We start from the raw sequence: 24865 nt of genomic DNA, 5'->3' as shown, positions 1-24865 counted from the left end.
AGCATTTCCCTCCCTCTCATCTATCAAATCAGGTGAATCGATGGTGTGGATCCAGCAAGAGAAGGAATCGGACGGCATATCGAGTACCACGCAGGAGTCGTTGTTGTTCTCGTGCAGGAACGTGTTGCTGTAGCATTGCCACGTCGCCCTCCCCCTTATCCACCACGAATCCCCTCACCGCCCTCTCTTACCATAAAGCCCCCACGGCCGACACTGCACCATCCCGTATCGTGCTTCGCAGCAGCGGCAATGGGGAAGACGGCGAAGGAGATGACGGTGGTGAAGGGGGTTGACCTGGAGCGGTACATGGGGCGGTGGTACGAGATCGCCTCCATCCCCTCCCGCTTCCAGCCGCGGGACGGGGCCAACACGCGCGCCACCTACACGCTGCGCTCGGACGGCACCGTCCATGTCCTCAACGAGACCTGGAGCGGCGGCCGGCGCGGATCAATCGAGGGCACCGCCTACAGGGCCGACCCCGCCAGCGACGATGCCAAGCTCAAGGTCAAGTTCTACGTGCCCCCCTTCTTCCCCATCTTCCCCGTCGTCGGCGACTACTGGGTGCTCTACCTCGACGACGACTATCAGTACGCCCTCATCGGCCAGCCTTCCCGCACTTACCTCTGGGTACGCAGTTTTCTCTCCTCCTCATCATCTTCTTCCCACATTCTCGAATTCCATGGATTGATTAGGGTTCTTTGTGGGTTTTTGCTCACCATGAACAAAAATCCCTTCTTTTTACTTGCTGATGGTTGGAAATGGGATTTCATGACGGAGACATGTTCGATTACTGGTATTATCATCTGAGACTTGACAAATTGGTCCTCTCCTCCTCATCTTCTTCTTCTCACATTCTCGAATCCTATGGATTTATTAGGGTGTTTTTGTGGGTTTTTGTCACCATGAACAAAACTCTCTCCTTTTTACTTGCTGATAGTTGGAAATGGGATTTCATGACGGAGACCTGTTCGATTACTAGTATTATCATCTGAGACTTGACAAATCAGTCCTCTCTTCCTCGTCTTCTTCTCCCCACATTCTCGAATACCATGGATTGATTAGGGTTCTTTGTGGGTTTTCGCTCACCATGAACAAAACTCTCTCCTTTTTTACTTTGTTGATGGTTAGAAATGGGATTTCTTGACGGAGACCTGTTCGATTACTAGTATTGGTAGAATGTAGCTATGATGTTGGTGTATTTGGGGGAAATTTAGTTCTGGGCCTTAAAAATGCTAGTTTTGGACCTGTCCCTATCAAAACATCTCGTATGATCTTATGAGAGATTCAGGTATCTTTATCGATAGATTACGTATCTCTATCAAAACAGATCAGAGAGACGATATACCAACCGCTCGATTGTGTGGTTTGGTACTGTTGACCTCTCTCTTGCCGTCGAGAGAGATCCACCGGTCAAATGATGAACAACCAGTATCAGCTAAGCTAAGTCTCCGTGAGTCTCATGTAAAAGACATTACAAGATGTAAACATAATAACATGGCTTAGATATGGACAGTAGTGTTGTGAAGCAAAAACACAGTAACTACCTACGGATGGTTCAAACCTGGAAGATGTGAACACAAGATTTTTTTATTATTATTATTTTAATTTGTTATTATTATCATGTAACTTAAATGCATAAACAGATGCGTGTGTTATTATTGTTATCATCACTTATATTGTAGTATTGTTAAACCAAATGTTGTCTATATGAATCCGTGTCATCACTTCCTATTTGAAATTGTGTTTGGGATGGTATCACAGATACTGTGCAGGCAAACACACATGGATGAGGAGGTATACAACATGCTGTTAGAGAAGGCTAAGGAAGAAGGTTATGATGTGCAGAAACTGCACAAAACACCTCAAGCAGATCCTCCTCCAGAAGAGGAGTCAGCTCCTGAGGACAAGAAAGGCATCTGGTGGATCAAATCCCTGCTTGGCAAATGAATCAAGCCATTTCTTTGAATAAAATGGCAATAGGTGGTCTGGTCCATATGTTGTTGCATGTCATCAGTTTTTTGTTTCAATGTGTGCCATAATAGTGTCATCATGTATGTTAAAAAAAATTGCTTTTGGTTTCTTGGGTATGATATATTTCACTTGTATATTTTTTTTATATGATTATGATGTACAAATTCAGCACAACAGATGGGATCATGTGAATATATATATATATATATATATATATATATATATATATAATGTTCTAAAACACATCAAACTCTGATTTCATAAAACAAAACATTAGTCAAAACAATAAAGTAGATGCTGGGGGAATTAAAACGAATAGTCAACTTTGCATAAATCAGGAAACATCAAGAGGCTAAGACAAAATAAATTACCTTTTAAATTCGATCAAAACAATTCGGCAGAATTTTGGTGTATTAGCACACAATTCCTTCGGATCCAGACAATTGTTCCTGGCTAGAGCTCAAGCTGCAACTTGATACCACGTTTCGCTAATGGAAACAGAAGGCGAAAAATAGCCTGGCAATAAAAAAGGGTTGATTTTCAGAACACCTTTTTGACTAAAAGTTCGCGTGAGCCAATCCCTGCCCTGGAAAGTCAATACACAATAAAAAAAAATTTGGAATTATAAATTTGTGACATACTAATTTATACCGCCAAACCAGATAGTTTCGTCTGTTAATGTCCCAAAATGATGAAATAGTAAACTTGAAAGAATTGGCTGACATAAAGATAAAGAGTAAAGGCCTTTGTATCTGATCTTTGAGTAGATCGAATATCTTTCCAAGATGTAGTTAAGATGGCTGATGGTAAGAACCATTTACCAATCAGATCAGCAAACTTGTATCTGATTTTTGGCAGCATCTCTTATGCCACTTCTACTAAAATTGTTAATTTATATCTCTCAGCAAGATCAAAGATGAAAAATGCACTGCTTAAGTCTCTTGAAAGAATAAACATCACAAGTGGCCCGCATCCATCCTCAGCAGATGTAGCTGTCTCAACTAATTTAGAAAAAGAAATGCAGGACGAGATGTAATTTCCAGCAACCCCACAGAAGAGTGTCACCAATCGTAACATAAACTCAGTTGGCTTCGGTGACCTTGAAAGCAACTGAAATAAGAACCTCTTGATAATCAGAGAACTGTGACTTGTCTGAAAGAAAAATCTTCAAGCTACTGTTGAAGGACATGGAGATACACAAATTTATATGAAGCTGATATTAACACTGTGATACTCAAAAGAGGAAAGTTCTAAGTGTTGGGCGGGAGAGGCCACCAGGTCTTTCACTTATCAGAGATCTCGTTGGCATTCATAAGAGGCCATAATTGTTTCCTGGTTTGCCACAGATCATTTAAACTAGAAGAACCATAACTATCAGATCTATCATTCTGCTTTTTCCAACTAATCAGCAAAAAGGAGTTTATAGCACATCATAAACAACAGTAACAAATACAAAGATTTTGTCAAGAACGTAAGCATAAAGCAGCCAAGTATGTGCTTGTAATAACCCCACACGGATGAGCAATCCTATAATCCCACTCATTTGTATGGTCCAGTTCAAATACACTTGTGCAGCAGCCAATATGAAACCACTTACTAATACAACAAACGGTCTGAATAGTTATATTGATTTTTTTTTTCTAAAAACACAGAGATATGCTAATAGGATTAAGCTTAATCACATTTATTTGCACAATTAATGGAACATCAGAACAAGAAACATTTATGTGGAAGGGAAATTTACAAAATCACAATTTCACAAAAGAATGGCAATTGGAGTGCCCAAAAGAGCATTATTTAGAGACTAATTATGACACGACAAGAAGCTGTAATTTAGTAAAAGTGATTGTTCAATTTTGAAACAAAAAAGGTGAAAACATCTAAAATCCGACCAAAGTACAAAAACTGTGAGAAGCAAAATTTAGTAAAATCAAACAGTGATCACCAAATAAAGAAGAAAGGTGAAATTAATCATGCAGTGGATAATATTGCTGATGAGAACTAGTAATTTCATTAAAAAAAAAACAACCATGCTAAAATAAGGAGAGCTACCAAAGGAAGGCTCAGATCGGACTTCAACACATCAGTGGAGAGACATATACATCCTCCTCCTAGAATGTCCTCACCATGCCTCTATTAACAAAAGGCGGTTGCGGTTGCCTGCAGAGAAGCAGGCCGTCCAAGCTGCCATGCCTTTGTTTCATATAAACAAATGCAACAGAGAAGCCATTCAGAGGCAGGATTGTTTCTTCCATCTATATGATATTAATGAACCCCCACATTCCACTGTGAGGGCCAATCATCACAGCCTCTAAATACACAAGATAAAAAGAATCATCGGCTTCCTCGACAGCCTCATACTTAAACTAATGAGATGAATGAGTGGTATCTTCCCTGCCACTTCTGCCTTACCAGCCTCAATACCAAGGGATTGCAGAGACAGCACTAAGAGAGGCTCAGATTTTCTTCAATCGATCAGATATAGAGAAACCTTCCTTACTTTGTCCCCTCCCTGTCTCTCTTAAGAAAAGCTGCAGCCCTTGCCTAAGTAGCAGGCCCTCTGAGCTACCATGCCATCTTAAAGATTAACCAAAAAGAGGAGCCAATAGTGGTTGTTTCTTACAAAATCTGATATACAAATATGGCCTCACATTCAGATAAATCATCATAGCCTCCGTATAGAAGAGGACACCTGGAAGGGTCCATTCACTTTGTATGGCAGATGGACATTCAATGTTAAATGGGAAACTTGAAAGATTCCGATAATAAACTAAATCAGAGCATATAAACCCAAAAGGATAACTGACCACTTTCAAGGAGTGATTCAGTCACCCACAAAGGAACACAAAAGTGGCACCTGGTTAGCATAAAAGATTGCAATGACAATTGCTTTTTTCACCCACAAAAGAAGTCCAGGGAAGAAAATACATATGGTCGTAATTGTCAATCACGTCAATCTCATACATAACATAACAGCAGAGTTCCCCTTTATTTTTTTTAAAACTGACCAGGATTTCCTTTTGGAGTTTTCTTGTATTGATGTCTAAAGCAATTTTCTATGGCAATTTTCAGCCGGACGCAAACATTAGGTTTGTCAAGGAGATGCATAAGAGGATGTTTCTGGAGAAATCATTGGGATGTAATACATTATTCCATCCATCGCTGGTCTCATTGGCCATGCTCACATTCATTCTTTTATGCACACAAACAATCCTCATAAATTTGTCATAGTTTTAGTGAACTACTCACTAAATGCAAACTTCACTGCTCGAACTTATTATTTTGGCAAATCAATTGTACAGATTTTCAAACATAAAGAAGGAAAGCAAAAGCCATGAACAGGTAAATAAACATATAGCAACATTAAAATTCAGCTACAATACAAAAAAAATCTAAAATACATGCAATAAAAGAACAGAATATAGAAAATCAAAATGCAATCACCATACAGAAAAGCAAGATGGAATTTATTAAATTGTAAACAATTTAGCTCTACAAACTGGAAATTTTATCTAAACATGAATCATCTTAAATAAAGAAAGATATCATATAAGGGCTCAGATCTGCCTTCAATCAATCAGGGATAGAAAAGTCACATCCATCCTTTTGGAATCTACTTACTGTGCCTCAACGTAGAAGATAAAGAATAGCAGCAACAGTTGCCTGGGAAAAACCAGGCCACCTAGCTACATGCCATAATTGTAAAAATAAATGCCATGAAAGAGACAATAAGATGAAGGCTCCTTCCTTCCAACTTGACAGATATTTATAATGAGAATGCCTTCTACACCCACAAGACAAGCTCAAAAGAAACCTAGATGGTTTAACCGCCAATATCATCAATGGTTTACTGATCATGAATGGTGCCAATGTCATTGATTTTTGCCTTATTCTGCTTTCTAGGGTGATTTTTTGGAATTTCATTCATGGGTGACTAAAGCAATGCACACATAAAAACCTCACAATTGACCGTCACACCTTTTTCACACGCATGCATAAGAGTAAAAATAGATGGACGGTAGTATCTGATAATTGGTGGGAGAATTGAGTTTGTAGAAAATAGAGAGCATGCTAGCTCGAAATAAGAAAGGCAATTTACATAAAGCCTAAATAAACCCTTATGAAATGAAAAAACAACCCCTTCGTGGGGAAATTGCATGAATGTATGCCTCACTTCACTAGAAGAGATATGGCAATTGATACAAAAAAGCAGTTATCTTAAAAGGATACAAGCAAAACCTTTTATAAGAAAATTGTGTTGATGAGCACCTGACCTTTCCGACAACTGCTCCTAGATACCATTAAACTTATATTAGTCAACTGACTTGTCAATTGCTCAGATACAAAGGTAAGTTAAAAAGTAATGGCCAGTTGACAAACAAGAAAAAAACCTATCAATCTTTCTGAAAGGACAAAAAAGTGATTCCTTTTTTGTGAAATTCTGAACCTCAAAAGATCCTGGAATACAAACAATTAAAAAAAACAAAAAATGACCAATCAGAATCTCAATTCACCACAGATTAAGAATATGAGACGAAGATGAAAAATGACACATCTAAATTATTTCACTACTTATAAACTTGCGAAAAAAAATACAAACATGAACAGAAGGATTGGTCTCTATTAATAGCAAGAGATACCATAAGGAGAATCTCAGATCCGCCAGCACTATAACAAGGAGAGACCAGAATTCCTTCCTTTTTTTACCTCCTCTAAACATGTCTCTCTTTGAGGAATGGTGGCAGCACTTGCATGTGGAGAAGCATAATATACAAGATATCATGCCACCATTTGAAGGGCACAGTGGTGAAATCTGGAGATTGCCACGTGGGATTTCAAAACCTGAAACTTACAGGCTTTGAAATCTGAGAATGGAAATTCTGTATTCGACCCCCTTCACAGGAAGGTAATGACGTGAGGTGAGTTGATCACCGCAATTCTTTTAATGTATACAAAACATTGATACGAAGGTGTTGGCCAACTTAGAATGTAAAGACTTTATCTGTTTATATTGAAAGGTCCTGGAATCATATCATGTCTTCACCACTTTCCGTTTACACCAAAAAAGGAAAAATATTTGAGAGAATTGGTCTTAGAAGTATAAGTTTGAAATATTAATAGGCAATTGACATAAACGAGCCACCCAAAAAATATTGGTGAGAATCGAATGCCCCGAAAACCTAAAGGTTCCTCCGGAAAGCTCGTCGACGGACGGTGAGGATCAAGCTGAAAAGCGTAGTCGATGGATTTTTCAGATCCAAGAAAATTTATTTCGCTCGCACGTCAAGGCGGAAAAAAAAAAGGGCAAATTAAATCTCAATCACCGACCGCTACATACGAAACTTCTTTTCCGAACTAAGGCAATCAATCATCCTGCTTAGAAATTTCAGGAAACAACGCACAAGCATGAACGAACAGATTCGTTTCTTGGAAGAGAGATACCAGAGGAAGAGGCTCCAAGCCGCCTCAAACGAAGATCACAAATTCCACGCAAAGGGTCCCTATCAAATCATTCTTTAATTTGTCGATGTCCTCCTTACTTGCGCCTCTCCGAAAGAGAATGGCGGCAGCGGTTGCCTTCAGAGAAGCAGGCCATCCGAGCTACCACGCCATCCCGATGGAGGGTGCCACGCAGAGGAAACATAAAGAGTAACCCCATTGATCGGGAAAAGAGAAATCAAATCCTCCTCCCCTATGCAGCGGCGGCTGCCTTCTTACGAACCCTAATATTCTTAGTTAGAAGACGATCGATCGTCCCCAAGAAGCGGTGGCAGATCAGGGAGGAAGGACGGGAACAGAGGACGCGGAGAGCCATCGTGACCTAACCGACCCAATCGCATATCCTTGCACTTTATATAGCACTTTCTTTTTCTTTTTATTTTTGTTTTTTGTCTGGTCCGAGACCCTTTAAACGAATGGGGTCCGCTCGCACGCTCTCTCTCAAGTAAACTAGTTTTATTTTTCTACTCCGAATAGATACCCAAAGGATTACCTGCCTACACGGTCCATGCTCAGTGGGATCAGCAAGTGGAGTCCACTGCGATCTCTCGTGCTCATTGGTGTTATTTTCCGTGGGTTCTTTTTTGTTTCTTTGTGTAACTCGTCGATCAGACCCGTTAGTTTACCCATATTGTTCACAAGCGATAAAGAATATTTCATAAACAGCGATAGAAATCATCTAAACTACGTCTCAATCAAGTTTTGTAAATATAAATAATGTTTTGTCATCCTATTCATCAATTTTTTAAAATCCTTAAAAAGTAGTATGAACCAAAATATTTCATGTATTCAGTTCCAAATAATTAGGATTGTATTATTCTTATTATTATTATTATTTATTATTATTATTATTATTATTATTATTATAAATAAAAATAAATAAATTAAAAATGAGTCTAAGAAATCTATTAAGTTCATTGTATTATCGTTTAAAATAACAAAGCTTTTACGTTGATAATTAATGTCTTGTGATATCTTAGCCTTTGAAAGCCTTAAGTAGATTTTAATTTATAATATATATATATATATATAAAGGGATGAAGATAGAAATTTTGTATAAAAATTTGAAACTTGAATGGACATTAGATAAGACTGAGAAATAAGCAAATATTAAAAAATTTAATTTATCGAGGATATTTTAGATCCAACTAAGGACTTTTCTATATCGTCTAAATCATCGTTAATGAGAGTCAAATATACAAAAATAGGTCAAGGATATTCTTAAAAAATATTCCTCCGACGAATAAATCAGTTTTAAATTTAAATTACTATAATTAGTTATAAGTGGAAAAAAAATTTAGAATATGTGAGTAACATATTCTAAATTTGAGGATCATTACTTTCGGATCATCAACAAACGTGAGACGAATGTGTGTTATTATTGAGTCAAATGATAACGGTGTTGTATTTATTGAATTCTAAATGTTCTTTGACTTTCTTAATTTAAGTTTAAAACATATGTTATCAATCAAACATGATCATGTCAGGCGATTGACATATCATGTGTCATTATGTAATTTGGGTATGCTATCCAAACCACTTACTTATTATCAATCACATGTGGTTGATATGGCTTTAGGCGATCGACATATTAGCCCGAAATCGAGGGTGATAATGGCTATAGGAATATCAATTTTTAACGATATCTTATTATAAATATGCTTAACTTTTTATAATGTTAAAGTTATGATATCTTTAATTCCTAATTTGTATTTTTTGAGTAAGGATGCAACGGACGTTGCATTTTAAATTTTTGAATGACTTAAAAATTATAATGTATAAACATGGCAAAGCTTTTAATCATCTTTATTAATGGAATGCCATCATAAAAGAAATTATTAATTTTTGTTTATTTTAATAATAAATTTGATGAACTAATCCTTTTTAATGAATAAATATGTACTTCTAATAAAAGAAGACAGACAATCCCGATAGATCTTATGTTGAAAGTAGTTTAAAATTGGGTAAAGGCTGAAATTGGATTGAAGACTGAATTAGACTAAATTTAGTCCATATGTTGTCCACAAACTCATTCTTGCAAAATGATGATAGTACCAAATATTAGTTATATTATTAACTTGTAAGAGCATGGTATTGGTCAAACATATTCTTAACTTTTAATTTATTATTTTATGTTCAAACCTATCACCATATCCAAATACTCGAGCTTAATTGATCTATCAATTTTGTTAATATAAATAATTAGTAAAAATATTTAATTTAAAAATTAATTATAATAAATTCATCAAACTTTTATAAGTTAATTTAAGTCTTCTCCAATCGGCATCGGCATGTATTTTATAAATTCTCTTCTTTAATTAATCTTTGTCTTGATTTTTTTTATAAAGAAAGTGTAGGCTTTTCTTGGTAGTCTTGAAAATGAGAAAGGTATAAAACAATTTTTTTTTTTGGGTAAAGTAATAATTTCTTAATTAAGTTATTTTTCTTTGAAAAGATTCGGTATTTGAATACAAAATAAGTATTTTAAAAATACTTCCTTTCTTTCATTTTGAAATGACTATTAGTATTAACTTTTGGATTATCAGAGTTATCATGTCATTAGTTTAGGGTTTCTGTCGTCAGTCGAAAAAAGATTATTAATCGATATTAGTATTACGAAGATTGATTTACGATGGATATAAATCGTAGAGTGAACTATTATAAAAATATTTTTTCTCAAATAAAATATACAAATATATAACATTATGCTTGTTCTAATATTATTTTATAGCAACGAACTAAAAAAGATGAATATATATTTTTGAACTTCCACAGAAATTCTCCCTCAACCAAATTATAATTGTCGAAAAAAAAATTTCTTTCTATATTCCAAGAATACAATCTTTATTTTCTTTCTCGATGTAATTATGTTGTTTCATTAATTTCATTATTTCTCGAGCTAAATTAACATCCCAATAATTTAAAATGGATTATTAAAAGAGTTTTTTGGGGCCCATTATATTACAAATTGAAAACTTACGATGACAATAAGCAAAATGGGTAAACCAAGTGGGGCAAAAATGGCCCCCCACCAAAAAAACAGACCCACCGCGAAGTCGAAGGAAACCCGTTTCGGACGTCAAACGTCCCTCGGTAAATCCGATTGCATAAACTTCCTTCGGATCCGACGGGTCCGGCTTGGCTTCAAACCAAGTAACCCATCCCCCCTCTCTCTCTCGCACATCTCTCCTCGAGCGTTCCATTTCGCTCTCTCCGCTCGCCTCACGAGACGCATCCCCTGACTCATCACTCGTTCTCCCGATTCCTCCCGCACGCAGGGCGATCGAACCGAGGCGAAACAGATCATCCCGGACGAGAGAACGAAGGCAAGAATCAAAACCCTAGCCAGCGGAACCCGAGATTTCGGTCTCTTTCTGGCGTCTTCTGTTATCGAATCTTTTGCCATTTCTTCCACTGATTCGGGTTTCCAGGGTTTTGTGACCTAGGGTTTGGAGGGCCTGAGCGCTACGGTAGATCGAGGAGCTTTGTGTCTGGAGCTTGGAGCAATGGCGAGTAAGGAGAAGGACCTCGAGGATCGGCTCCGGGAGGTCGGGAGCCGGCTCGCTTCGCCTCCCTCTGCCGTCGATGAACTCCTGCCGCTTCTCGACGTAAGCCCTAGCTGTCCTGGTTCTTTTCTGTTTCCTCTGGCTCTATTTCCTCTGAACGGTAACATTTGATGACCCTCTTCTCCAATGATCGTGCCAAGATTTGAGTTGATCCAAATGATAGAGTCTGTGAATCTTGTCATCCCTGTCTCGTTGTGGCTGTTTAATTGATTATAGATGCAAGTGGTCCTTGCTTAAACAACGTTTAGGCTTTTGATTCATGAGTTGTAGTTTAAACATTTGTTATCGACGTTGATGCGTAATTCAAGCTATTTCATGTGTTCAGTGGCAAATTGTTTCTGCCCAAGGTGTTTCTAGACTGCAGAAATTAGAAGATATTGGTTTTTGGACAATCATTGAAATGCTGAAAGCTACTTTAGTTGCTCGTCAACTATAATATTTTCTCCAGATGGAATTTCCATCTCTGCCGTCTTATGTTTCTCTTCCATTGACGGCTTGTTGATGTTACCTGCTAATAGGTGGTTTTGGTGTGGCATCAAACCTGTGCCATTTATCAAACGTTTTTTTTTCCCCTCTGAACCCTCTTGTGAACTTCATGGAGGACCATCTGAAGCTGTTTCCGTTGCAAAATGACACATCTGTATTAGTCTTTGAACATTTTTCGACGCAATAATGATATCATCTAAATTATTAGTTGATCATAAAATGTACTCTCCAAAACCATGATATTTTAGTTGCAGCACACACCGTACCGTTTGTTTGTGGCTTTGTGCTTCTTTATGTAAACTGTATTGTATATTGTTTATGCATGTCGCAATACACCACTCTGATCTTTCATGTTTCAGCAAACTGAGAGTTTGTTATCGAGAGTGGACCAATCTCCAACACAATCAATGTCAAATGCGCTTAGGCCCTCAATGAAAGCACTGGTGGTTAAGGAGCTCCTGGGACATTCAGATATTGATGTCAAAGTGGCTGTTGCTTCTTGCGTCAGTGAAATCACAAGAATAACAGCTCCAGAGGCTCCATATGAAGATGATCTAATGAAGGTTATTTGTAGCTGTGTTTTTGTGTTTTTTCATGTAGCTGATTGTAGGTTCACAAATTTGCACAATTTTTATGTATTATTCTAAAAACTTTTGTAAATTTGTGTTTGATGTTCAGGAGGTGTTTCAGAGGATTGTTCAAGCCTTTGAAAATTTGGATGATGTGTCAAGCCGTTCATTTCCAAAGAGAGTTTCTGTTCTCGAAACTGTTGCAAAAGTTCGGTCGTGTGTTGTGATGTTGGATCTTGAATGTGATTCTTTAATTACAGAAATGTTCCGTCATTTCCTAAAGACAATAAGGTAACAAAGTAAATGGATATTCTATTTTGTTTGCTTTTCCATTGTTTCCTGTTCTTCACTTCAACTTGCATCCAGTAGTCTGCTGTTTTCGTGTTGCATTAGTCCCTTTAATTTGTTGGTGTCACTGACTGACCACTTGCCCCCAGTGTTCGAGTGCTATTTGCTTTTTAGGGGTTTCAGATGAAGTAGATAATCTAGAGCCTGGATGGTAGTTTAGTCTTTTACCTAGGTGTTAAAGGTCAGTTCTTCTATGTTGTCCACATTTCCTGTTACAGATTATTGAAAGTCATGGGACGTGAGAAGTTTTAGTTATTATGTATTTGTCAAAAGTTAAAACAACTTCAATTATTTTTTTTTTTTTTAATTTCCTATGCTTATAAAAAGAGACTTAAAAGTCTTACTGACATATTTAGAAATGGATTAACCATATATTGAGCTAGTTACCTGGAGTATTAGTTTATCTACAACACAGTGCCATTTGTAAATAGTATTTATCAGTTGAGCTACATGCTTCATAATAGTGTATGTTCAGCAGTTAGTACCTCTTTTATTATTTGTCATAGTTGTGTTCTTAATAAATTTAAGTGAATTTTGTGAAGTTCATGACTGTTAGCTATTTTTCTTTTGAATAAGCAACTCCATTGGTTGTTTTTACCTTGGTCACTTTCTAGTTTGCCTGGACTTCTAAGGGCATCACTGCCTGGTATTGTGTTGGCTGTTTAAGAACTATGGCCTTTTTATTACTAAAACCATATATTATCATGTTTAAGGATTTCACACCCGACTGCATGTTGGTTTAATATATAGTTATACAGAAAGCATTTCATGGAACCCAGAATCCCTAAATAGATAGATGCATGTTTATGCATCATTTATGTCTTTTTTTTCACAATTTGGTATGTGTAGTATCAGTAATTGATATGCCCTGAAATCTCCAGCCATGTTACAGAACTTGGGCTTCTAACTTTGATTGATATAGAAATGAGATTTTCATGAAAAAAATCCCTTCTGCGAATCATCTTTTGGTGCAAAGTGCAGCTCTGTTATTTGGTGCACGAGTGATTACAGGAAAAGACCCTGTCATGAATGACTGAACTTACCTATGCATAGGTGTTATTGACTGAACTCTGAATCATGATTTATGTTGGGTCTTCAAATCTTATCTCCATTGGCTGAAACGTTCTTTGCAGTGTTATAGACTTTTGCAAACATTAAATATTCTGTTTTTAGCATATATTGATCTTATTTTTCCATAATGAACATTATAAATTTAAAATCTTTGAATGGCCTTTGGCCTGTATATTGAGTGAAATTTGGTGATTTTATTGAATCCGCTTTCTTGAATTACCTTTGCTGTGAAATTTTGTGACTTTTAGGCTGGTATATTAATTTAAAGTTGCTTCCAACTCATTTTGCCTTAATTAGTTGCAACTTTTAGTTAGTTTTATGTTTTAATTAATGGATAGACCATCGCTTTCACTTGTTCATCGTTCCGTCACATGCAAAGAAACTTCCTTACGATATTACTGTTTATATTTTGTTTGAATCCTTGTAAATGATCAAAGATTTTTTGCTTATGTTATACTTCTAGTTTTTTTTACCGTTATTATTCCAAGATAACACTTAGAAACTGATTTGTATATATTTACAGGCCAAATCATTCGGAAAAGATATTTTCTTCAATGGAAACCATTATGACACTTGTATTAGAGGAGAGTGAAGATATATCGCCTGAATTAATTTTATGCCTTCTGGATAGTGTAAAGAGTTATAACAAAGTAAATATCTATCTCCTAATTTTTACTGGTCCCAGGAACTATTTTTCTTATCTACCTTATGCTTGTCCTCAGGATATGTTGCCAGTTGCACGCAGACTAGGGGAGAAAGTTATCAGTAAGTGTGCTGGGAAATTAAAACCTTATCTTGTGGAATTATCTGAATCCACTGGCATGCCTTTAAACACATATGGCGAAGTTGTAGCCTCTATATGCCAAGAATGTTTGGATAGCGTTGAGCAAAATGACGTAAGTGCTTCTGGCAACTCTCTCTATATGTCATTAATCATAAAATCCATTTTGGCATTCTGCGATGCCAAAAGTTGAACATGCAATATAGACCAAAAAACTGCTGCTTTTTTACTATCTTGAGCACCTGCACCCTATTATCGTTGTCCACATAATTTTAAGCTGCATGATACTAAATGATTATCTTGCCGGTACTCTAAGCCAATCTGTGCATGCACATACTTATATAGTTCTATGTCATACTAGGGAATAAGAATAGTTTGCACTCATAGACTGACTATGTTTCTAGAATTTTTTTGTTCAGACTGAACAGTCAATTTTGTTGTCTATTCATTTCGTGAGAATATATTTTCCAGTATTTTGGGTACTAGCACATAATGCACTTATCTCTTCTGATGTTATTTTCCTTTGGCCTTAATCATTATGTCGATGCTTCACATATGTTTTTTGGAAGCCTGTGTTTTCAAAATTTATCTATTAAGAGCTTTGATATATGTCTTATCCAAATCCTCTGACCTCATCATGTTGTAGATGCTGTGTATTTAGAAGTCTGCCTATGGGAATCTTTGTTATGTATGTTCTCTTGATTTCTACATCATTAGTTTGTTCACTCAGCTATTTGTTATCTAACAGTGAGTACGTTGTTGATCAGAGGGAATCAAATCATGGCTACTGCTATTGAATATAATATTTTTGTTACTCTCTAAATTTTAGTAGAACTGAATGTTGGATTCAAATTATTTTATCATTTCTTCGCTTTTTGATTATTGATATTTTTATTATTTCAGGTAGATGACAGCAAACAGTCTGAAAGAACTGTGTCTGATGAATTGGTTCAGGTGCACTTTTGTATAGATGTTTATCACTTATTACACTTCATCAATGTAATTTCATTTAATTTTTACAACTTTTTTTAAATTTTTTTATTTTAGGGCTCTGATAAAATGGAACAGGAAGTTAATTGCCCTGAAGAAGTAACTTCTACTGAGAAATCACCAAAATCAGTGATGAGCAATGGTACTGTCCGGATGGGTAATGGCGGATCAACAACAGAACCTTCTTCTCCAAAGCAGGAGCCTGAACCTTCTTGTCCTGGTGATCAATCCAAAAGGGCGAATGCATCCAACAGGGATATGTCGGTTAACTTGGAGCCTGTGGCTGGAAAGCCAGATGCCATCTCAGATGTTAAACCCAAGAAAACTAGGGGCAAGCAAACTACCTTGTCTGATTTGAGAAATAGCGGTGATCATTGTTCTGACTCGATTGGAAAAGAAGTACCTGGTAAACATGACTTGGTGTCTCTATCTGGAGCAGATAGTGGAGCTGTTAAAGATGCATTGCCGGCCGAAGCAGAGATCCCTGTTGCAACTCGGCGTAAACGAGGCAGACCTAGTACAAAACTAGCTGCAACAAGGCATGATGACAGTGCAGTAGCTGCACCATCTGCTTCCCCTTTGCAACAGAAGGTATCTGAGATGGGGGAAAAAGCTATATCTTCCAAAGATTCTAACTTACAGAAGGAATCTGATGGTATCACTGGTCCTGAAGACATTGAAGAATCACCAATTGGTACAGGAGACTCAGAGGAAAAATCCCGAAGGCAGCAAAATAGAAAAAGTTCAACAAGTAAGACTGAACGTGGAGATTCATCTCAAAAATCGGGAACATTAAAAAATAAACAGCAGGACAACCTCAAAGCCAAAAAAGATAAAGCTGGAGAACCAATTTTGAAGGTAACTTTATTATATTGTATCGTCTATTATTCATGTAGGCTTCTCATGTTGACCATATTAACAAGTAACAGATCCTTGTATATTTGTTGCCTTAGCCTCAAACATCTTTGGATTCATCTTGGAAATGTACCTACACTTATTTTTGAAAGAAAAATTATTATTTTTGACCTGTTTCTGCTTTTCTTATTCTATACTCTCATCTAATTAGTAAATTTTGTTGCGGCGATTTGTACCCTTTTAATCTGTCTTTGATTATAGATGTTTATATTCCCTTTTTTGGGTAATGTTAATGCTTTTCTTGTATTAGTCTAATCACTTCGCCAAGTGTTTGTGCTTGAAAGCCTCGTAATATCTTATCATCTTGTTCTATAAAACACTGATATTATGTTTAAAATTTTAAGAAATTGGTACTTTTGATATCTTTAGAAAGCAGTTGTGGTGACTGTAAAAACTTTTGTTTATTGGATAACTGAAAAGATATTCTCTAAGTTTTTCCCACCAATATTTATAGCTTTGATATTTCAAAAAACTGTGGAAATCAGATTTTGGCACTAGACTGTTATCAAGGCTTTTCTTTTTCATTTAATAAATGCATTGAATGGTGTTTATCATATAAAATTTGCCAACATTATGCAACTTTATCTTGTTTCACATGCTTTAATTAGCTTGTGTGCATGGATGTTGAGCAATCTTTACCTTGTATGATCTATTCAATGCTGATAAGTTGAGGAAGTCTAGGGTGTAACTGTACTTGTTAGCATAGTTAAAAAACGGTTGGATCGTTATGTACCAAGCAATGTTTACCAATTTGACCAGAACCCAGCACTTGGACTGGGTGATTTCTCCCAGTTGGGTCCAAAACTGTTTTTTTTTATTTTTTAAATATTTCCAGCTCGCTGTTTATAACTGTTTAGGCTGTCAACAGCAGGTCTCTTTGGTTTGTACCAACCATTATATTGGCATATCACATGTCAATACAACAGGATGTACTGGACCCATATGAATCCGTCCATGGACCAATTCGGGTCCAGTATTGTGATTTTGAACCATGCTTGTGAGTAAAATAAAAATGTCTGATTTATGAAGTCTTAGTTTCTATCATCAATGACCTCAAGGTGTATCTGCTTTTTCCGGTCCTTCCACTGGTCCTGTTAAATGAAGTAGCCTCCATTGATAACAGCTTCAACATTCCTATGGTGCATCCAAACTTGCTATTGCTAATATTCTTAATGTTCAATTATTCCACATAAATTAGTTTTATTCAAGTTTAAGAAGACTAGTGCTGAAACTGTCATAATTGTCATATGACAATCATACTGTTTGTGCTCTGATTGCTATTCTTATTTCTTCTTAGGTCAAATATAGTATACACTATACAGTGTTAGTACATTTAAAATTTACTTTTAAGGGTTTGATATCTCCTTTGATACTTTTCTTTTTGGATAGCTTCAATGATGATTGGTATGACTCTCCGGTAGTTGCATGATATTATGCTACTGATGATTCTTTGTCCAAAGATTTCATTACCTTTAGGATGACTCTAGAACACAAGTTGATTTGACAAGGTTTTGTGAATGATTTGACAAATATAAGTTTGTTAAATTCTGTCAGGCAGGAAAGAATTTCCTGATCTAGTTGACAAATAGAACATTTTGCTCTTTTGGTTTCGGTTTAAACTTACATAAAAAAGAAGCAACTTTGGCAATAACTGACATCTAATTATGGGGAGCAATGGCAATTATAGATGCTTATCAGACATTCTATTACCTCTCTTTGATCACTGTTTATGAATATATGTGGTATCTGGTTTCTTTTTTTTTTCTTTGCTGTATTTCGTTTGTTGTCCTAGGCTTGCTAGACAATTTGTTTTTGTGTTGTGAAATGATCTATCTTTTGTTTTTTGGCAGATACTGTTTCCCCAACATTCTTACATTAGAATATTTAGCATCAATATCTGCACTCATGTTGTCTAATAAGGAATGATCAAATTCTTATTTCTCTGGCATCTTATTCAGGAAACAGTTTCATCCTTAAGGTCTGCTGCAAAATCACCTAAAGATCAAGGCATCTTGGAGGAGAGTGCTAAAACTAAATCTGGGAGGAAGCGTGAACATGGTGGCAGAGAGGTGTGTATATATAGATTCTTTTTAGTATCAGTTGAGATATGAAAATGTAGAAGTGTATTAATGAAGCAATATATATACTTAGCTTCTGCATCCCATGACACTACTTGCACTTAAAATGACTACATTGCACTGCTCATCTTCTGTGATGTGTGTATGAAGAATATATATATATATATATATATATACACACACACATATATATATACATATACATATATACATACATATACATACATACATATATTTACATACATATACATACATACATATATATATATATATATATATATATATATATATATATATATATATATATATATATATATATATATATATATGTCTGTGGAGGATCATGCAGGGACATGTTGCAAGTTTCTTCCTTTGCTTGGTATTTCAGAGGTGGTATAATACATATCCAGTTGTCATTTTTGGCTTGGTTCAGTTTTGCACTCTTCGGAAATATGAAGTTCTTCAGCAGAGGCTTCAATGAGCATATTCATAGTGTCGTTATTCTTGTGCAATTCAATCATGTAGATGAAAATTCAGTTTACGTGCTTATGATTGCATTTTGTTTTGTTGTCATAGCCAGCTTATGAAAGTAAAATATGTGATTTCTGGCTGCAATTGTCCTATGTTTTTTTTAAATCATCAGTGAGAGTAGTCGGAGAAAGTGGCTGTTTTGGCAAGTAGTTGTTTTTGTATGTGTTGTTCTTAGTAATTTACACCGACATGGAAAGTCAGGAATTAGGTCTAAAAATATGGTACACCAAGTAGTATCATTGTGCATGTTCTTTTGATCTCTTCTATTTTGCTTGCTTTAATTCTTTCTTTTTGTTAAGGTTTGCTGATAGGAGGGTCTCATCATCTAGGAGGTGAACATGCCAGAAGTATAAGTATTTAACCATTACTACCTTACATGTTTCTTTTTTCATAGTGATGAAGTTCAATTTTGTTGAACGTCGTTTGGAGTTGTGTAGTATTTTTTTAATTATTTTGTTATTGGAGGGCTAAGATTTATAGATTGTATGTGAAGCTTAATAAAGATATACATGCACATATTTGCTGTAGTTAAATGGCTAGTCTGCAGAAGTTTCACCATCGATCAGAAGTTTCACGGGTTACAGGGCTTCTCCTTCCACCCTTTAAGAGAAAATAATTAATAAGCCTAGTAAATTGTTTATTTTCAAACTGGATCATAATGGATCAAATTCCCATTTATTTAGTTTTCTGTGCCAATCTTTTTGACTATTTGTTAACTAAAGGCCTAAAGGTTGTCCTTGGATTGGGTATATTGAGTGTTAGCTCTTGGATGCTCACTTTATGTGTTCTTTTTTGTAGCAGTGGTACATTTGGTTGGATGTTACTACCCCATAGTTTTAGTTTGTTCTAGATCTGTTAGACGTTGGAACTCTTTGGTTAATGTGTTTTTGGAGTTGTCATTCCCTTTCTTGTGATGAGAAGTTCTGATTTAGGCAACTAGTGAACTTCAGACATTTGCTTTTCAGCTTTGTGATTTTGATGTTTTGTTATCTATTTTAGTGTTTGTTGTCATCGTATATTATTTAACCTTTACAGCCTATAGAAGTTTTAATTTTGTTGCTCTTGTTGATGTTAGATTTCTGAAACACCAACTGTCAACAAAGAGCTAGACGGTGGTCTTGTTGGCTCCAGAATCAGGGTATGGTGGCCAATGGATAAGAAGTGAGTTTAACTTAATGTGTTTCAAAAGAACTATTCAGACTTGAATGAACTTTTATTGTCTTATTTGCTGTTAGTTGATAATGGTGATATTGATAACAAGGTTTGCGTTAGACAAAATATTGATTTCTTGTTAATTTATATATATTCTGTGATGTTGCTCATGATTTATTGGAATAATGTTATTGTTACAGAATACAATATTATGGACATGTTAATATATCTGCATTGCCATGTTACTAAATATTGTTCTTCGTATTCGGTGTATATTTATTTCTTATAATTTATTATAGTTCTTTTTCTTATCATTTGCTTTGCTATGGTCAGCAGTTCAATGTGTAACTTCTTTATCGCCAATGTTTTTGCAATTTTCTTTATTCGACTTGTTAAGTTCTTTAATGTTTTCTCATTACCATGTATCATTAAGTTCTTTTCCCATATGATAGATTCCAAGTGATTGCATAGCCATATTTTAATAATTGGAGCATAATCCAACAGAGGAAGTTGATACTTATGGAAGATTTGCTTTATCTACGTTTTAGTTAGTTTGTACTTATAAAATGAAACTTTTGATGTATCTGGTCTAATGCAAGCAGGAAGCAATACTGATTGCTAGCTGACTTCTTACTCGTCTGTTCAACATGAGTGCTAAGCATATTGAGAATTAAATCGAGTTCATGCTGCAGAAGTGCAGATTGATTTGGTTTTGTTTACTTTGCAAATTTAGCATTATCATGGGTTATCATCAGTTTAAGCCCTTCTTAGCTCCCAAGTATGCTCCTGTAATAGGTCTTTGTTCTTTTGTAGTGTTTTTGTTTAGTGAGACTGAGTTGGCATTCCTGAGTTCTACATGATGTTGCTTTGTAGACTATTTTGTCACTAACTGTTGGACATATTTGTTACTTCTGCATTACATCAATATTCTTTCTTTAATGCAGATTTTATAATGGTGTTGTTGATTCTTATGATCATGCTTCCAAAAAGCACAAGGTAAAAAGTTATGACAATGCTGGATTATGTGTATAGTTTCTGTTGACCGTGTTGTTTTTTTTAGTACATGAATTATATTATACTTATGTTGTTTTTGCTGTTCAGATTGTCTATACTGATGGAGATGTAGAGATATTATTGATGAAGAAAGAACGCTGGGAGTTTCTTAAGGATGATAACAAAAATGATATGGTGGGTCATAATTTTCATCTCTTTAAATGTATTGTCTTGATGCTAACTTCTGCTGATTTGATTTGCAGGAGCAAGCAAAAGATTCTAGTAATTCTGATGCTGCTTCAGAAGAGTAAGCATTGTTTTTAGCTGAAGCATTATTTAGAACTAATACTATTATACATTTTTTTAAATATTTCAATTTCATTATTTAGAACTAATACTATTCTGTATTTATAAATATTTCAATTTCCTTAATTTTCAACTGTAGACTTTGTCCGTTTGAAACTTGAATAGGTTTGTTTTTATCACCATTTTACATATCCTCTATGATGCCCCATCCATTCAGGATGGCCTAAATAATAAAGATCTATTGGTTTTGCAACAATAATGAAAGCCTGGACAGAGTTCTCTCTTCCATGACTTGATATAATCATTTTTGGGTGCAACAATAATGCAATAGTAGGTCATTTTTCTTACTTTTGGGATTGGCTCTGTGGATCCTTCCCAACATGTGCCTTTATTGTGGATAATAGTATGCTAACCCAAGGGTGATCGTTTTCTTCTTTCTATTTCTTCTGGCCTTTTTTGGTCATTTTTTCTTTTTGTTAGCATCTTTTCTATGATTTGACACAATGTGCTTTCTTTTTACATTCCTGTGATCTTCTTTCAACTTATAAAAGCTTAGATGGTTGTCCTCCATTTTATCCAAGGAATATAAAAAAGTTATCCAGTTTTGATGTCCCAAATAGGATCTGATAATCAGATTGCTTGGTACCAAGGTATTTTCTAGACTACTGACCTGGCTGATTTGGCCTTTCAGCATCAGACCAACTTGGGAGAATGTTTTATGATCCATATTAGGTCATAAGTTTGAGTAGATTGGCCCTCTTTAGGGTCTGGTTTTTCAAAGAGAATCTCTTAGATCAATTTGTGCCAAACATGTGTATTGTTGCTTTATCACATGGGACTTGTTACATTTACTCTGTCAGATGTGCTTTATTTTGCCTGTTACAGAAACTTGCATTAGAAAGAAACCCCTAAAATTTACACATTGTTTCTTACTACCATTTCCCCTTTTATTTTCTGGTAGAATATGTGGTTTCTTTTGTGTTTCTATAATGTAATGGCGTAACCAAATTGTGATCTTTCTATAATGTAATGGCGTAACCAAATTGTGATCTTTCTTTCTGTTAGGGAATTGATTTCCTAGTATTGTTCTGTACTTAAGTTTTCTGCAACATGAGGTAGCTCTAATGACAAGAAATTTGATTTTTTTAATTAAAAAAAAAGAATCTGCACATTCCATAATGATTTTTCTCTTGGGTTGGTTTACATTGCTATCTAAGAGAAGCTGTTTAGAAACAGAAGATTATTTTACTAATCTTGAAGGAATTTTAACATTTCAAATGATGAAATAGAATGTAGTTTTGTGAATATTGACGACATAGTGCTCTATGCCAAATGTTTTTGGTGTTTGATTCTACATATTGCCATGTGAATCAGGTCAAAAAGCAAAAGAATGAAAACAAGTTCAAGTTCCAACCCCAAGGAAACAAATACAGAGACACCTACAAAAAGGTCAATTACAGTACTAGTACTTATCCAATCTTTTTCATGTATATTCTAAGACCATATTGTCTTTTGTTGGTCAGTGGCAAACCATCCGGCAGTCGCCGTAAAGGTAGACCACGGAAAGCTGGTGTTTTGAACCTTGATGATGGTCCCAGCTCATCAAGTAAGGCAAACGAGAAGGCAACAAGCAGATCCAAAGATGAGGGTTCTAAATCTGATGTAAAGCTTAAGGATGACGCCAAGTCCACAGTTGATAATGCTGATAAGTCTACCTCTAAAACTGGAAGTCAGAAAAAGGATAATGTTCACAAGTTCATCAGAAATTCCATTGGTGGCACTCCTAAATCAGCCAGCAAGTTAATGGATGATACTGTTAGTGCTGTCAGCAAGGTAAGAAAGGATACTTCAAAAAGTAAATCTAGTGAAGACAGCCCAAAGACAGGCCAGAAATTGAGGGGCACCACCTCTCCAACAACTGGTAGTGAATCAGAAGCGAATATTGATTTTGAGAAGGGGAAAGCTAAGGTTCGAGAGTCTGAGACACTGGCAGAGTTGCCGTCATGTGCAACAACCAAGGCACCAGAGAGTGAAGCTTCGGCTGGGAAGAAGCGCAAGAGAAGGGGCCAAACTTGAGTTTGCAAATATTTAATAGTTTATATGCATAGTCATCATTTGGTTGCCACTGTCACGCCGGTGGATCTGTCACAGGATCATTGTATTTTACCAATTGCTTGCCAAGAACCCACGTGGCTGTTGATGAGAAGTTGCAAAGTGGGTGTAGGAACTCGTATATGTAGATCTTGTCTTTTGGCCATACTCCAATTCCCTTGGTAAGGGTGAAAAGTGCAAGCTTTTGGAAGCTTCAACAGATTGTAAGGTAGCTTACAGTTGGTCTATTTATATAGTTCTCTTGGCAAAATTACCTTCTTAAAATTCTGACCAGTCCACTGTAAAACCAGTTCGGAAGTTCTTCATTACGGCCAATCTGTGGAGTCTCTCGTGCTTTACGTGGTACATCTACCAAGTCATTAGATAGTGTGAAGTGTAGCTCAGGTGAAACTTCATATTTTGGCCATCTGTTTCATTTTGAAGCACAAAAGTATGGAGTATGTTTGCATCCATAAGATGGGAATTTCTGCTAGTTCTGTGTCCTATTGGGCCCTATTATGCTTGCACAAATCTCTGCTGCATTTTACTCTGCTCAACGAGTTCATGTATTCGGCTTATTATGCTTTACAGTATTCTCTGCTGCATTTAACTCTGCTTAACGCCTTCAATTTTTTTTTATATTCTTACTGTACATGCTAAAATGTTGGTGATCTACTGCTGGGAAAAGCGAAGAGACACCAGAATGTTTGCAGGCTTAATTCCAGAGTCCAAACTTTCATCGGCTGGGCGAGGCCTGTTCGGTTGGACATGCATGAGAATGTGCCAAGTTGATCGAGCATATTGATCCCCTTATGTTGGACATGCACTGGACATAATTAGATGGTTCACTTATGAAATGATGGTTGCAATCTTACTTTGTTTTGTTCTTTTTGTACCTTCATTTTTTGGTTTTCCTTTCATGATGGCTTTGATTTCTGTCAGCTGTATGCAGGTGAGTGATGTGAGAGGCTTGCTGGTTTCCTCAACCGCTCATCATCCTTCCAGCTAAAACAGCTATTTTCTCTTGTTAAATGCTTGAAAATTCTTGATGGATTTTGTAACCTTAATGTTTCTCCAAGCTTCAGTGCTCATCACCAAAAAGTCTTTATTTGGTTTCTCTTTCTTTCTTTTAATCAAGTGGCTTCTCTCGAGGTTACATCTCCTTGTCATTGTTGAAGGCTAAAACACTGTCGTTTTCTAGTCCGGATGTTGCGAAGAAATGAATCATGTTACACATGAGATGCCTATGTGATTTAGCATGAATCTCATGAAATAGTACGAAGGAAATGTGATGGTCATTAGTCAATTATTCGCATGAATCTCATGAAATAGTATGAAGGAAGTATGATGGTCATTAATCAATCATTTGTTTTTTCTGTGGCTGCAGCTTTGTTCGACAAGCATAAAGGCAACTTTGGTACAATCATTCAATCATGAACTGACACACTACGGCAGCTTATTCCATTGTTTAAACGGCAGCCTTTTAGCTGGAAGCCATCCAAAATGTACTACATAATT

The 24865-nt window shown here is 36.0% G+C and overlaps 2 protein-coding genes and 1 long non-coding RNA gene across 5 annotated transcripts; 2 read left to right on the top strand and 1 right to left on the bottom strand.

Moving 5' to 3' along the window:
* The first annotated feature begins 218 nt into the window (after nt 1–218).
* Nucleotides 219–2145, top strand: LOC103985165 (temperature-induced lipocalin-1). The gene is made up of 2 exons (XM_009402794.3): nt 219–627; nt 1762–2145. The coding sequence occupies exons 1-2, from the start codon at nt 250–252 to the stop codon at nt 1945–1947; spliced, it is 564 nt and encodes a 187-aa protein (XP_009401069.2). The 5' UTR covers nt 219–249; the 3' UTR covers nt 1948–2145.
* A 156-nt stretch (nt 2146–2301) lies between these two features.
* On the bottom strand, nt 2302–7879 carry LOC135638536 (uncharacterized). Its single transcript, XR_010496643.1, has 2 exons — nt 7414–7879; nt 2302–6429 (listed from the first exon to the last, which is right to left on the bottom strand). It is a non-coding gene; the product is annotated as an uncharacterized LOC135638536 (long non-coding RNA).
* A 2754-nt stretch (nt 7880–10633) lies between these two features.
* On the top strand, nt 10634–23840 carry LOC103985164 (sister chromatid cohesion protein PDS5 homolog C). Of its 3 annotated transcripts, XR_001978190.2 has the most exons (16): nt 10634–10796; nt 10902–11078; nt 11882–12085; nt 12201–12382; nt 14034–14160; nt 14233–14406; nt 15195–15245; nt 15339–16139; nt 18155–18265; nt 19881–19966; nt 20902–20953; nt 21059–21145; nt 21214–21257; nt 22631–22705; nt 22780–23576; nt 23659–23840. XR_001978190.2 is itself a non-coding variant. In XM_009402792.3 (15 exons), exons 2-15 carry the CDS (start codon nt 10977–10979, stop codon nt 23330–23332), a joined length of 2649 nt encoding a protein of 882 aa, XP_009401067.2. In that variant the 5' UTR covers nt 10634–10796; nt 10917–10976; the 3' UTR covers nt 23333–23840. The 3 variants fall into 3 exon arrangements, 2 of the variants coding, with proteins under 2 accessions (XP_009401067.2, XP_009401066.2); XM_009402792.3 differs by having other exon boundaries at nt 10917–11078; nt 22780–23840; XM_009402791.3 differs by having other exon boundaries at nt 22780–23840.
* Nucleotides 23841–24865: the final 1025 nt, after the last annotated feature.

The sequence above is a fragment of the Musa acuminata genome, chromosome BXJ3-5, assembly GCF_036884655.1.
Source record: "Musa acuminata AAA Group cultivar baxijiao chromosome BXJ3-5, Cavendish_Baxijiao_AAA, whole genome shotgun sequence".
Taxonomy (NCBI): Eukaryota; Viridiplantae; Streptophyta; class Magnoliopsida; order Zingiberales; family Musaceae; genus Musa; species Musa acuminata.
This window is presented reverse-complemented; position numbering and strand designations above follow the sequence as displayed.

What these genes read in the sequence shown, in the direction of transcription:
- LOC103985165 (XM_009402794.3), top strand. Translation starts at nt 250, where the DNA reads ATGGGGAAGACGGCGAAGGAGATGACGGTGGTGAAGGGGGTTGACCTG. An exon ending in CTTCCCGCACTTACCTCTGG is followed by an intron (nt 628 to 1,761) that starts GTACGCAGTTTT and finishes ATGGTATCACAG; the next exon opens with ATACTGTGCAGGCAAACACA.
- LOC103985164 (XM_009402792.3), top strand. Translation starts at nt 10,977, where the DNA reads ATGGCGAGTAAGGAGAAGGACCTCGAGGATCGGCTCCGGGAGGTCGGG. An exon ending in CTGGAGAACCAATTTTGAAG is followed by an intron (nt 16,140 to 18,154) that starts GTAACTTTATTA and finishes CATCTTATTCAG; the next exon opens with GAAACAGTTTCATCCTTAAG. An exon ending in TCTGATGCTGCTTCAGAAGA is followed by an intron (nt 21,258 to 22,630) that starts GTAAGCATTGTT and finishes CATGTGAATCAG; the next exon opens with GTCAAAAAGCAAAAGAATGA.